The sequence below is a fragment of the Gopherus flavomarginatus genome, chromosome 8, assembly GCF_025201925.1.
Source record: "Gopherus flavomarginatus isolate rGopFla2 chromosome 8, rGopFla2.mat.asm, whole genome shotgun sequence".
Taxonomy (NCBI): domain Eukaryota; kingdom Metazoa; phylum Chordata; order Testudines; family Testudinidae; genus Gopherus; species Gopherus flavomarginatus.
The window spans coordinates 103054564-103069847 of record NC_066624.1 but is presented as its reverse complement, the minus strand read 5'-3'; the positions used below and the strand labels follow the sequence as shown (position 1 = coordinate 103069847).

General features: G+C 46.3%; 2 protein-coding genes across 5 annotated transcripts in view; one reads left to right on the top strand and one right to left on the bottom strand.

Annotated features, from left to right (window-relative positions):
* The window catches only part of LOC127057248 (calcium-activated potassium channel subunit beta-2), a 268310-nt gene that overhangs the window by 138245 nt on the left and 114781 nt on the right, over positions 1-15284 (bottom strand). The gene's annotated exons all lie outside the window — the stretch shown is intronic.
* LOC127057281 (zinc finger and SCAN domain-containing protein 29-like) lies at positions 9972-11870 on the top strand. The gene is made up of 2 exons (XM_050966190.1): positions 9972-10621; positions 11257-11870. The coding sequence occupies exons 1-2, from the start codon at positions 10103-10105 to the stop codon at positions 11263-11265; spliced, it is 528 nt and encodes a 175-aa protein (XP_050822147.1). The 5' UTR covers positions 9972-10102; the 3' UTR covers positions 11266-11870.

The window sequence follows — 15284 nt, the reverse complement described above, 5'->3', positions numbered from 1 at the left end:
GAAACTCCAGCTGCCAAAGTACATGTACAAGCAAGCATGTAATTCACAGTGTGTTGTGGGAAAGGCCATGTTTTGGGTTCTCTTCACTGCGTACACAAGGGGAGAAGATCGTGGGAGTGCTTTCCTCCCATGCACTCCTGCATTGAGACCCTTAGGAAAGGGAGGTCCTCAGCAAAGGGGGTGCAGCTGTGTGGGACCATTGCTCCTTCTCTTCCACACCTGCTGGCAGCCTGGGACTGGCTCTTGGGGAGCATATGCTGCATCTTTCCAAAGGATGCATTATTAATTATTATTATTATTATTATTTATTTGTAAGGCCCCCCATGATAGAGCAAGACCCCATTGTGCTAGCCCCTGTACAAACCTAATAAAGCAGTTGTTATTCCCAATTGCATTTTCCCACTGTATACAGGGGCATTCTTTGCCTGTGCCATCACAGAATCATAGAAGTATAGGATTGGAAGGGACCTCAACAGGTCATCTAGACAAGACTCCTGCACTCAAGGCACTAAGTAATAACTAGACCATCCCTGACAGATGTTTGTCTAACCTGCTCTTAAAAACTTCCAATCATGGAGATTCCACAACCTCCCTAGGCAATTTATTCCAGTGCTTAACCACCCTGACAGTTAGGAAGTTTTTCCTAATGTCCAGCCTAAACTTCCCTTGCTGCAATTTAAGTCCATTGTTTCTTGTCCTGGCCTAAGAGGTCAAGGAGAACAAATTTTCATCCTCCTCTTTGTAACAAACTTTGACATACTTGAAAACTGTGATCATGTCTCCGCCCCACCCCCCCGCGAGTCTTCTCTTCTCCAGACTAAACAAACCCATTTTTTTAAATCTTTCCCATAGGTCATGTTTTCTAGACCTTTAATCATTTTTGTTGCTCTTCTCAGGACTCTTTCCAGTATGTCCCCATGTGCCTGAAATGTGGTGCCCAGAACTGGACACAATACTCCAGTTGAGGTGTTATCAGCATGGTGTAAAGTCTTGCATCTTGCAAGCAGAAGGTCTCCAACCACCCGCACCAGTACAGTGCATCCTCACTAATGTGGAAATGACTACTAAAGCCCCACTCCAGTCCTAGGAACGTATCAATATATCTTTGTTTATAGCTCTTACTTCTATCTTTCTGTTATTTGTTTTTTCTCCCATTATCTGCTGTTTGACTATCAAACAACTACTGTTATGGGCCAGACTCCACCAAACTCAATCAAGGTAGGTGGTAACTTACTCTGTGAGTAGATCCATTGTAAATCAGTAGAACAACTTTCTGAGTAAGTTACTAATAAACATAAAGGTGGCAGAATCTGGTCCTATCTAATTTGTGCTTGACATTTATCGCGTTACCTTTGAAATCAATGAACATTTTAAATACTAAGAGAAAAAGTTAAATACTAAAAGTTCATTGTACACAGTGGACCAGTTCCTTAGCTGACGTAAATTGACGTAGCCTCATTAACCTCAGTGGAGCTATGTCCATTCATTCTAGATGAGGATCTGTCCCAGTGTCTGGTACAATTTATCCTGCACAGAATTTAATCTAATAGCCTAAACAGACTAATATTCTCAGGGGGGAAATCACCGCTTATAGCTGTGTATTTAGTCAGAGTCTCTGCACTCACACCAGCTTCCTTAAGTGTTTTCTATGAAGATGTGAACTCCATACAATCCAATTAAAGGAATGCCCTTAATAATTTATCAGGCAATTAAAGTCATCACCACTCTTTTATTCCAGAGAGCTCTACCAGCAATATGTAGTCAGGTCTTGAATTAAAACAGTACCAATATAAGAAGAGTGATGCAATATAGCAACAATAATGAAGGTTTTATGGCAATGAAGGTGGTTTGTCAAGAGTGGAGTACACAATCGAATTAACAGAGGTTAAATCTTAATGACTGGAAATACCACGTTTCTTGTGGGAGTGGGAGAAATATAAGCGAGAGAAATCTCAGTTACACATCACAGGAAAAAATCCTACATATAAATTAAAGATGGAAAAGACCTATGAGTGTCCCTACCCAATATTAAGAAACTTCAGAAAGTAGTAAGCTGCTAAAAAAAAAAAAAAAGGACTATATTGGAAGTTGCATTTCAACCTTAACTTTGGAGACTGCTCTTACTATAACACCACCACTACTTTCATTTATATCCTGCCAAGTGATTTGCAAAAATAAAATAAATAAGGATCAAAGTTTCAAAGATTCCTGATGGTCTAGGTGTCAAATTCCCATGGATCTTCAATGGGATCTGGACACCTAACTCCCCTAGATAATCCCTTTTGATAATCCCAGCCATCACTGTAAAAATGGCAGCACCTGGACCAGAGTTTGAATTGGTGTTGCCACCAATTCTGGTGGGAATTTTTGCCCCACATGGCTTAGAAAGATCAACAGGTAGACAAAATAAAGGCATGTTCTTTGTAAAATGTCGATCAAGAAAGAATGCTGGGTTGATGTGTTGTGGGTTGCAGATTTACCTTAACTTTCCATTGTTAGATCACTTCTGGAAAAAGACTTGGGGTCAAAACAATATACTCATCATCAAGACTAACTCTATTGTCACACAGAATTTCTGAGAACCCTTTTGTTCCTTCTGTAGAATCAATGACACGTAATGCAACTTTACATATGGAAAAGATAGGGTTAGAAATGACAACAATATAAAAATAAATCGCTCTACATATAGAATGGTGATCTATGTCTGTCTGGGACTTTAATCCAGACCCTTCAGAAGTGTTCACAAACACATTTAAATCTATGCGTTGAAAACAGTCATCATGATTACTGCGCTCTGACCAATATTCGGGCTGGGTGTCACAATTTCTCACAGTAGATTCCATTGTTGCTAGAGGACGTCACATTTCAGTAGACAGCTGCCACAGTAAGGCTCAATAGGAGACTCCCTCACAGTCTCTTTTGTGGTAAGAAGAGGGATGCTGGGACTCTCCATGGGCCACTTCTGGTGACCTTAGGATCCTTTTTAAGAGACTTCCTCTCCTGATGTCTCACGAGAACTTTGGAACAACTCAAGTAGTGACTGACTGGCCCGGATCCACCCCAGGTTCTACACCAAGCATTGGACATGCTGAGACTCACCTTTGGGATTTGCCTTGATTTAAGGAACCATTCCAGAACCCCACCAGGCTACCCAGACGTGTCTACAGAAAGTGCTTAAAGTGATCTGAAAAAAGCGGGGGGCGAGGTCTGTCATTATCCACACATTTGCTCACTTCCTTGAACAACAATTAATTCTGTCTCCCAACTCCCACATTCATCCTGTCCCCCAAATCCTGCCATCACTTCTGGCCCCACATCTTGCTGCCCCCCGGGCTCCTTATCAATTCTTCTCCCTCCAACCCCCTTCCCATATCAGTTCTCTCTCTTCCACACCCCAGTCTCATCTCTACTCTTCCTGCAGCTCCTGGGGTTCTTTACTCCCTTCTCCCAGGCCTATGGGGGTCCCTTTCTGCCCCTTCCTAGGCAAGTGTTGCAAGGAGGAAGAGGAGAAGAGAGGATGAGCAGAGAAGCTGTCCTGTTGCCCACAGGAGGGGAGAGGGAATGAGGGAATGGAACTCTGCTAAAGTGCCATGCTCTTTCTGGTTCCTTATTCTCACCTGTGAGAATAGTGTCCCTCAGTGACCAGCCTGCTTTTTAGAAATGTTATTTCTGATGTCTGTGGCCCATTGCACTTTAAGCACTGTTTACAGACCATCATTTGCTTGTCCCTACTTTAAAGTATACTTTGTTATCAATGCCCATTCTGCCTGGACTAGGGATATGTCAACACTGAAACTAGGCACTTGTGGCTGGCCCGTGCCAGCCAACTCAGACTTACAGGCCTTAGGCTGTGGAGATGTTTCATTGCAGTGTAGACTTCCAGGCTTTTGCTGAAGCCCTGACCACAACCCATGCCCAGAAGTCTACATGGCAGTATAACAGCCCTGCAGCCTGAGTCCTGCGAGCCTGAGTCAGCTGGCATGGGCCAGCCATGGATTTTTCATTGCAACGTAGACATACCCTCAGAGCCTTCAACTATGGTAAATGCTGACACCTACATCTCTGGCTGAGCCTATAATGGTAGGGTCCTGCTGAAGAAACTCTGCATGGCACCAGAAGAAGCTAGCAAACAATATTGGATTGGGCCAGGGACTGGTGCTTAGGAGACAGCGGTTCTATCTTGGCTCTGACACTTGTGGGCAACTCATTTCACTTCTATTTCTTCTCATACCCTTTGTCTGCTTTGTTTAGTTAGATTGCAAGCTCTCTGGAGCAGGGACAGTCTCTTTGCACATCTTTGTGTGATGCCTAGCAGAACTACTGTAATGCAAACCACAATAGCAGCACAAGTAGATAAAGGTTTGCAGGTGAAATATTAAACAATATGGAATGGACTGTACTGAATGGAACAGTGTAATTGGACACATGGAGCCAGATTCTCTCCCTCACTTGCACTAGCCTAACTCTGCTGATTTACACTGGCATGAGAGGAGAATTGGGCTCAGACTTCTATATGTTGCTACCATTCCTCTTGCAGAACTTGCAGGAAATCAATCAGAGTTTGGTGTAAAATTTAGAGATGGCCCTGAACCAAAACCAATCTTCTGTCCTCGCCAAACTTTGGAGAAGTTCTCAGCAGAACCTAGGTCCAAACCTAGAACCTGAGGAGGTCCATATCCAGTAAAAATCAGTGTCAGGATACATAGCCAAACTGAGTCAGTGAGAATTTCAGTATCATGTGTGAGAAGACAGTTTGATTTTTTTTTGGACTGCTATTGTCTGAATCCTCCCCATGTCATATAATTTATGTTAATTGAATGCTGATGGAATCCAGCAAAACATATTGATGGGAGATGTATCTGAGATACTGTTATTAATTCATCATTCAGTAACTAGTGCATGAAATGCATTCCTGTGCATAGATATAGGACACTTAATTTTCAGTATTACTGAGATGCCTCGCTCCCTCTCACCCACAGAAAGAACTCATCATTCCGCTACTTGTAAAAAAATAAAATTAATTTGAGACAGACTGGCTGAACTGCATTGGTAGAGTTATATTTATTTATACACTTTCAGATTTATATGATGTGCCTATCTCCGTTCTCCAGGCACACGGGCAATAAAACATTGGTTTAAAAACATACATCATAACAATAATCTAATGTAAAACATGGAGTGCTTCATATTCAAGCCACTGTCTCAGCCTCAGCCTCAGCAGCAAATACATGGACCTGGCAACTTTGATTCATAGAATCACAGGACTGGAAGGGACCTCGAGAATCCAGTCCCCTGCACTCATGGCAGGACTATCACTATTTAGACCAGAGGTGGGCAAACTTTTTGGTCTGAGGGCTGCATCTGGATATGGAAATTGTATGGTGGGCCATGAATGCCTGGCGGGGCAGGGAGACTCTATGGGGTGTAGCATGGGAAGCTGTATAAGGGATGTTACCGAGGTGGGGGAAGGGGGAACTCATGGGGTGTGTCTGAGGATGCTCTACAGGGGCAGTACTGGGGACTCCTAAGGGCCCTGCCAGCAGTAACACCAAGGCGGCTGTACCAGGCATCGCCATGGGCGCAAGACCCCTAGCTGGGATGGGTGTGGTCCCTGGGCGGGTTTGAGGCTCTCAAGGGTGGAGCCGTAGGAGACCGGGAGGAGATTGGGTGAGCTGTTGCATGGGGGCGGGGACTGCTGCATAGGAGTGGGGTTCCGATCCCGGAAACAGTGCGGTGAAGTCATGCCTGCACAGCATGGCTCTGCGTGTGCCGGAAGATGGTGGAATTGTGAGTCAGGAGCTGGGGAGTGCCAGATGGGCAGGGCGAGACAAGCCCCCGACCCTGCTCCCCAGTGAGAGCTCGAGGGCTGGATAAAAACGTCTGACATGCCAGAAGCAGGCCATAGGATGTAGTTTGCCCACCCCTGATCTAAACCATCCCTGACCATGATGGTGACTCCACAACCTCCCTTGACAATTTATTCCAGTGCTTAACCACCCTGACAGGAAGTTTTTCCTAATGTCCAACCTAAACTTCCCTTGCTGCAATTTAAGCCCATTGCTTCTTGTCCTACCCTCAGTGGTTATGAAACAATTTTTCTCCCTCCTCTGTGTAACAATCTTTTATGTCCTTGAAAACTGTTATCATGTCCCCTTAGTGTTCTCTTTTCTAGACTGACCAAACACAATTTTTTCAATCTTCCCTCATAGGTCATGTTTTCTAGACCTTTAATCATTTTTGTTGCTCTTCTCTGGACTTTCTCCACTTTGTCAACATCTTTCCTGAAATGTTATACCTGGAACTGGACACAATACTCCAGCTGAGGCCTAATCAGCATGGAATAGAGCAGAAAAATTACTTCTCGTGTCTTGCTTATAACACTCTTGCTAATACACCCTAGAAGGATGTTTCCTTTTTTTGCAACAGTGTTACACTGTTGACTCATATTTAGCTTGTGGTTCACTATGACCCCCAGATCCCTTTCCGCAGTGCTCCTTCCTAGGCAGTCAACTCTCATTTTGTATGTGTGCAACTGATTGTTCCTTCCTAAGTGGAGTACTTTACATTTGTTCTTATTGAATTTCATCCTATTTACTTTAGACCATTTCTCCAGTTTGTCCAAATCATTTTGAATTATAATCCTATCCTCCAAAGTACTTGCAACCTCTCCCAACTTGGTATCATCCGCAAACTTTATAAGTGTACTCTCTATGCTTTCATCTAAATCATTAATGAAGATATTGAACAGAACCAGACCCAGAACTGATACCTGTGGGCCCCCAGTTGCCTGTAAGATTAGCAGACTCAGGCTTTATTAGTCCAAGTAGAGTGGGGAGTGAATTCCAGATGGAAGATCCTCTGCTTTGTTTTAATTGAGGGACTACCTACCTGGATATCCCGGATGATGTCTACTGTCACAATAAAGCACAGAAAGAGATAGGTGATTGCTAGATACCCAAGATCCAAACTGTAAAAAGCTTCATAGGACAAAACCAACATCTTAAACTGCATCCAAAACAAACTTTATGAAACAGTGCTATGGGCCAGATTCTGATACTCTTTGGCCTAGACTATGCTATGTTGGCTAGGAGTGTGAGAAAATTATCTCCCCAGTGCAGATGCAACTGTGCTGACAGAAGAGTGCTTCTGTGGTCATAGCGAACTTCACTGTGTCTACACTAGAGGGCTCTGCAACCATCACAATACTTGTGAAGGCTCTGTAGAGTAGACAAGCCCTTATTAATGTCGCCTATCACCTTACTCCACAAATAGCCCCGAGGGAGTCAATGGGACTATTTGTAGAGAACAATGCTACTTGACACAAGTAAGGATATTGGGATATGACCCTAAAAGTCTAACCGGGAGCCTACTGAAGTCAATGAGAGTCTTCATGTTGATTTCAATGTGGTTTGGATCAGGCCCTAAATAAGTAGCCAGGTCTAGTCTGCTCTTCTTGAAGTTCTAAGCCATCCTGGATAGTTGAGGACAAAGGATAAAGTTATAGGGACTGATTTTTCCATGGTGGTGACCACCTGTAGCTCTCAGAGTGTTCTGCTTGCGATAAGGGTGCTGAACACTTCTGGCAGTGTACAGTGTCCCATTAGATTATTTGGCTGGAAAGTATTCTGATTAGAAGAGCCCTGGAACCTAACTGGTTCCATTAATCTCAGGCTAACCCAGAAAGAGTCCTAATACTGGATGAGGATCTTTATTAGAATAAGGAAAATGATATTATCCCTAAAACTGCTTTCTTTGCCTGCCATTGCTAGAGGTTCAGTCTAGAATCTTCCCCAGCCCCTGCTTTACTTCCTGCTACTGATAAGTAGAATAAGTATACATGTCCTCACACAGCAACGCTGGGGGTCCTTACTTTAAATAAGAGAAGGTGATGCGCTAACCTCATAGAGGATATGATTGTAATATTCTAGTTGAATCCTGCAAAAAAGGTCAGGTGCAGCCCTTGAGTGGTTTTCCCCCTTAAGTTTAATGAATTGATATATGTTAGATTTTTTGGTTTGTTTCTTTAATAGGATTTGAATCATAGCTAATTTTGCACTGGTTCACCCCTAACAGTTAGGCTATGTCTACACTATGGACCTTACAGCGGCACAGCCACTCTTTGCCGGCAGGAGAGAGTTCTCTTGTCGGCATAAAGAAACCAGCCCTAATGAGCAGCAGTAGTTATGTCAGCAGGAGAGCATCTCCCACCAACATAGCACTGTCCACACCAGCACTTCTGTTGGTGAAACTTGTGTGGATCAGGGGGGTGTTTTTGACAAACGTTTTACCAACAAAAGTGCTAGTGTAGACATAGCTTCAGACAAAGTGGCTCAAATTGGCTGCTTCTGTTTTCTCTTCTGGTTTACAAGTCTTGCCATTTCAGAAGTCCCAAGTAGTCTGTCAGGTTGACACCCCATTCTGCTAATGAATGAGAAAATTCACACGTCTGCTTTTGTTATTGCTTTCAGCCCTAGGGAGCAGGCTCATATACAAAAAAGAAACCTAATGATAGGCAATTACAAGTTTGGGGCTTGCGTACACTTACAAATGCCATAGTGCTTCAATTAGGGTGACCAGACAGCAAGTGTGAAAAATCGGGACGGGGTGGAGGGTAATAGGAGCCTATATAAGAAAAAGTCTCAAATATCGGGACTGTCCCTATAAAATCGAGTCATCTGGTCACCCTAGCTTCAAGGTAGATACTTCTCCCCTCAGCACAGGTAATCTACCTCCCTGAAAAAACAACGAGGCATCCTTGTGGCACCTTAGAGACTAACAAATTTTTTTTGGACATAAGCTTTCATGGGCTAGAACCCACTTCATCAGATGCATGGAGTGAAAAATACACTAGGCAGGTATAAATATACAGCACATAAAAAGATGGGAGTTGAGAGGCGGTATACCAGTATAACGACATCAGTTCGGAGTGTGATTTTTTTTTTACCAAATAATTATCAGTACAACTCCTAGAGAGTGGACACAATTATACCAGTATAAAAATAACTCATTTTGGGATAGCTTATTCCCCTTCCCACATGGCAATAACTATACCAGTAAAAAAGCACCTTTGTACAGGGCCCGCGCTTCCATTAGGTGACCCTAGGCAGTAGCCTAAGGCACCAGGATTCGGGAGGCAGCATTTTGTGTGCTCCCCAGGGGGCGCAGGGGAGCTTCTGGTTCAGCTCCCATCGCGCCGCCAAAGAAGGATCTTCTGCCGACGTGCCGCGGGAAACAGCAGCAGGCAATTGAGCAGCCTGCGGCATTTCGGAGGTGGGTCCTTCTTCGATGGCACGATGGGAGTGGAACCGGAAGCTCCCATGCACCCCATGGGGAGCGCACAAAATGCCTCCCCCTGAATTCTGCCTGGGGCGCCAGAAACCCTGGCGCTGCTCCTGCCTTTATACCACTATCACTGCATTCACATTAAGCAGGGGCCGGAGCATACTGCTTTAACTGTATTGATTAAAGCAGCCTGGTGTGTAGGTAAGGCCCTACAGTGGTGAAAAGCAAGACAAACTTCATTGAAGGTAATGGGCCAATGTCTGCCCCCATTAAAACCGGTGTAAATCTGCAATAATTCCACTAGCCTTAATTGAGTTCTGTGAATGAAGATGGAATTTGACCTAAATCTTGCATATACTAGACCAGTGGTTTCCAAACTTGGTTTGCGGCTTCTTCAGGGTAAGATCTGGTGGGCCGTGAGACGCTTTGGGCTTAGCTACATTGGAGAGTTGCAGCACTGGTGGTGGCTTTACAGCGCTGCAACTCACTCACCGTCCACACTTGCAAGGCACATACAGCACTGTATTTCCCTGGCTACAGCGCTGGCTGTACTCCACCTCGGCCTGGGGAATAACGACTGCAGCGCTGGTGATGCAGCGCTGCTCCGCCAGTGTGGCCACCAAAAGCGCTGTTATTGGCCTCCAGAGGTATTCGGAGGTATCCCAGAATGCTTGTTCAGCCACACTCTGCTCATCAGTTCGAACTCTACTGCCCTGGCCTCAGGTGACCCGCCCTTTAAATGCCCCAGGAATTTTAAAAATCCCCTTCCTGTTTGCTCAGCCAGGTGTGGAGTGCAATCAGTGAATCTTTCCAGGGGACCATGCCTCCACACATCAAACGAGCCCCAGCATGGAGCAATGGTAAGTTGCTGGACCTCATCAGTGTTTGGGGGGAGGAAGCTGTGCAATCCCAGCTGCGCTCCAGCCGTAGGAATTACGATACCTTTGGGCAGGTATCAAAGGCCATTCTGGAAAGGGGCCATGACCGAGATGCGCTGCAGTGCAGGGTTAAAGTGAAGGAGCTGCAGAGTGCCTATTGCAAAGCCCGCGAGGGAAACCGCCGCTCCGGCGCTGCCCCCACGACCTGTCGTTTTTACAAAGAGCTGGATGCAATACTTGGGGGTGACCCCACCGCCAATCCGAGGACCACGATGGACACTTCGGGGGGGAGGAAGAGAAGAGGGGGGAGGAGGAAACTGAGAGTGAAGGTACTGGGGTTGGGGGAGACACCCCGGAGTCCCTGGAGGCATGCAGCCAGGAGCTCTTCTCAAGCCAGGAGGAAGGTACCCAGTCACAGCAGCCGGTACTTGGTGGAGGACAAACAGAGGAGTGGGTTCCCGGTAAGCGGCTTTTATTTTCAGGATGGAAATTTTTCGGGAGAGGAGGGAGGGTTCTGCATGCATGCCTAGATGTGGAACAGTGCATTGATGTGTTCTATCACGTCGTGGTAATCGGCCTCAGTATTCTCTTCAAAAGTTTCAGCCAGAGCGTGGGCAATGCGCTTGCGCAAGTTTATTGGGAGAGCCACCGTGGTCCTTGTCCCAGTCAGGCTAATGCGTCCATGCTACTGTGCCGCAAGGGGTGGGGGGACCATTGCTGCAAACAGGCAAGCTGCATAGGGGCCAGGGCGGAATCCACATTGCTGTAGAAGACCCTCCCGCTCTTCCCAGGTGATCCACAGCAGCGAGATATCTTCCAGGATCAACTCCCGTGGAAAATGTTGGGAGAATGTTCAGTGTAGGTGTCCCCTGCAGCTGTTTGCTTTCGCAATGCACAGAAACCCCAGCACAGCCTTGAAGCAATCAGTCCCCCTTACTCACCATTTCGGGGCTCCTGTGGGTTATGTGCGCTGTCTTTGATATGGGAAAATTATGCTATTGTGAAGAATGTTAATCCTTCACTGTATGGGAATAACTGTCTGAGATATAAACAATGCTGCCTCTGTTAAGTGTTGCCTTTTTTGCCTTTCCACAAGCAACCTTGAGTTCTCGGCTGCCCGTGTTATCAACAGCTCAAAGACTCCAAAACCTCTGGAAGAAGCCGCGAAAAAGCAAAGAAGACCTACTGCAAGCAGTTATGGATCACTCTGCCACAGAGAATCAAAAAGTGCAGGACTGGTGGGAAAGAGAAAGCAGGATCCGCCAGAAAAACACAGCGGCCAGGAAGAAAAGCACAAAGCAGCTGATAAGCATCCTGGCACTCCAAGCGGACTCTATCCAGGCGCTCGTAGCCATGCAGGCAGAGCACGACCACACGGTCCCACCCCCCATCCCAAAGCTCTTTCCCTTGTGCCCCAATGTCAGCTCAAAACCCCCTTCCCCAGCATCCAGGTTCTTACCACCACCAGCTGCCTCCAACACCTGTACGTTCACCAACCAGCCCTGAGAACTACGACCCTTACCCTCTGCACTCAACCCCCATCACCATGCAGTATAGGTATCCTGAAGTGCAGCAGTCATTGCACGGCACTCCAGACAGAACATATTCAAACCTGTGACTGTACAGTTCCCCACCACACCCCCTTGCCCTTTTAGGCTCCCAAAATGTTGTGTGTCTGTCAATAAAGTTATTTTCTTTTCAATAAATGAATTCTTGGCTTTGAAAACAGTCTTTATTATTGCAGAAAGTCAAAGATACCTTAGCCCAGGAAAGAAACAGGCACTGCAAATCAGCTTAGGAAAAAAAGATTCCTACTAACATTGTAACCACTGCACTTCACTCCCGTGCAAGGCACCAAACATTACTGTTGGTTTTCAGCCTCAAATTCCTTCCTCAAGGCATCCCTAATCCTTGAAGCCCTGTGCTGGGCCTCTCTAGTAGCCCTGCTCTCTGGCTGTGCAAATTCAGCCTCCGGGCGTTGAACCTCGGAGGTCCATTCCTGACTGAATGCTCACCCTTCCCTTCACAAATATTATGGAGGGTACAGCACGCGGATAAAACCGCGGGGATGCTGCTTTCCCCCAAGTCTAGCTTCCCATACAGAGATCACCAGCGCCCCTTTAAATGGCCAAAAGCACCCTCCACAGTCATTCGGCACTGGCTCAGCCTGTAGTTGAACCGGTCCTTGCTCCTGTCAAGCTTCCCTGTATACGGTTTCATGAGCCAAGGATTAACGGGTAAGCGGGGTCTCCAAGGATCACTTCGGGCATTTCAGCGTCCCCTACTGTGATCTTCCGGTCTGGGAAAAAAGTCCCTGCCTGCAGCTTCCTGAACAGGCCAGTGTTCCGAAAGATGCGTGCATCATGTACCTTTCCAGGCCAGCCTGTGTTAATGTCAATGAAACACCCATGGTAATCCACAAGCGCCTGGAGAATCATAGAGAAATACCTCTTCCGATTAACGTACTCGGATGCTAGGTGGGGTGAGGCCAGAACAGGAATATGCGTCCCATCTATTGCCTCTCCACAGTTAGGGAAACCCATTTGTGCAAAGCCATCCACAATGTCCAGCACGTTCCCCAGAGTCAAGGTTCTTCTTAGCAGGATGCGATTAATGGCCCTGCAAACTTGCATCAACACGATTCCAACGGTCGACTTCCCACTCCAAACTGGTTCCCGACCGATCAGTAGCTGTCTGCAGTTGCCAGCTTCCAGATTGCAATAGCCACCCGCTTCTCCACCGTCAGGGCAGCTCTCAATCTCGTGTCCTTGTGCCGTAGTGTGTAGGCGAGCTCAGCATACAGTCCCATGAAAGTGGTTTTTCTCATCTGAAAGTTCTGCAGCCACTGCTCGTCATCCATGACGATGTGATTCCCCCACCACTCAGTGCTTGTTTCCCGAGCCCAAAAGCAGCATTCCACGGTGCTAAGCATTTCTGTGAATTCCAGAAGCAATTTAGTGTCATACGTGTCAGGTGACTTGCTATCATCGTCAGACTCCTCATCACTTTGTATCTTAAGGAATAGCTCAACTGCCAAACATGATGTGCTGGTGAGACTTGTCAGCATACTCCTCAGCAGCTCGGGCTCCATTTCCCACAGAAATCATGCTGCACAGAAACTGTTGAGAAAGTCAAGATGATGCCAAACATGGACGGAAAAACAGGGATTGCTGGGATGTGAAGCGATGCATCACAGGGCGTTGGGACAGGAAGCAGAATGACCTGCACCCTCCGCCCCCTTCCCACAACCCACGGTGCCAAAATGGCACCAAAACGGGATGAGGTGCTCTGTGGGATAGCTGCCCCTAATGCACCACTCCCAACACCGCTCCAAATGCTGCAAATGTGGCCACACTGCAGCGCTGGTAGCTGTCAGTGTGGCCATACTCCAGCGCTTTCCCTACACAGCTGTATGAAGACAGCGTTAACTCCCAGCGCTGCACACCTGCAAGTGTAGCCAAACCCTAAGTTTACCTGAACGTCTGCAGGTACGGCTGCTCGCAGTTCCCAGTGGCCGCGGTTTGCTGTTCCCAGTTAATGGGAGCTGTGGGAAGTGGCACGGGCCGGGCCACCGCTTCCTGCAGCTCCCATTGGCTGGGAACAGCGAACCCTGGCCACTGGGAGCTGCGAGTGGCCGTACCTGCAGACGTTCAGGTAAACAAAGCGTCTCACGGCCCGCCAGGGGCTGACCCTGAAAAAGCTGCAAACCAAGTTTGGGAACCACTGTCTTAGATAGAACTGTTTGAAATATAGAAACGGGAAAAAATTAATTTTTTCTTTCACTTCTTTGTCAAAATTAAAAAAAAATAGCAAAAAACCAAAACAAATAAGCCAAAAAAAAAAAGTGTTCACGTCTAATCTTCGGTGTTAGAAACGTTTTGCCAAGTTCTTGTATGGTCACTTAACTGAAAACTCAGTGTAATGAGATTCTGAGAACACTGTCGTATGACTACAAAATAGGTTGACTGACAGCAAATCAGACAACAAATCATGAATGCACTCTGGACGTTTTGGTCAGCCTGGTGATCTAACGGCTGCACAGCAATGACCTAATGCCTAGTGATCTAATGGCTGCACCAAGGTAGGGTTCAAAGTCAGGTCTATTGCTCCCTAAACTCTATAGGTGAAATTCACCCATGTGCAAAGGTCTGGCAGTAGGTCTACCTGCCACTTACATCCTCAAATGTGTATTGTTCACACAGTCACTTTTCAGACTAAAAAACCCACACTTTAATGGCTGGCAAATTCTTAGTTTTTGTCTCTTCCATACCCCCTCACACTATGGTTGGTGGCAACAATGCTTAATATGTGCATCACAATGGAAAGTACTTTTAATCAACTTGCTACAGCATCTGGAAATGGAGACCGTTGCAGGATTCCCAAATGCGAAGCAGGTTAGTAAAAAAATATTTAAACTCTTTCCATAACTGAAAGGGTAGTAGCAACGTCTAAGGGAAAGTAGTCTGCTTTCTTCTCACGCTGCATTTAAGGGCCCATCTGTTAGAGGTGGCTCCCGTTCCAATCTCCCAACAAAGTAAGTGGCTGTTACAAACAGGTTTTACTGTGCACACAGACTCGAAAGAGCCATCCAGATCTTCTTGATGCTCTTAGAGTACAGTTCTGACGTCACAGAACAATCAATTAGTTTCCCGAGATCTCTAGTATGGAAACCATCCATGGACAAGGGTGGAAATTAAGTGTGGCCTCACTCAGTGGGACACAAAGTTGTAAGTTTATGATACAGAAAAGGGGCTTGATCCCAGGTATCTGCCAGCTTTCACCTGCAGAACCCAGGAGGCAGACCCCTGTGATGGACTGTCTAAGGGTCAGGCTATATGGGTTTCAGTGGCGAAAGGCTCAGAGATCACCATCACAGTCCCAAAAGAGGGTGTTGGGGCCAAGCATGAGGCATGGCCAAGGTGTAAAAGGGACAAATTGATTCAATGCATCTGCCATATAGTCCCTGCTGGTCAAACAACCTAAAAAAGCCCCAGTCACAATTTAAAGCTGATCTCTCCTGCAGGAGCCCATAAATTCTTCTACTCTCCCCCAGAAGTGAATGTCCTGCTCCAGAGGCAGTAGCCCTCGCTGGTCTTTGGGTGTATGTGTGCCAGTTACACCTCC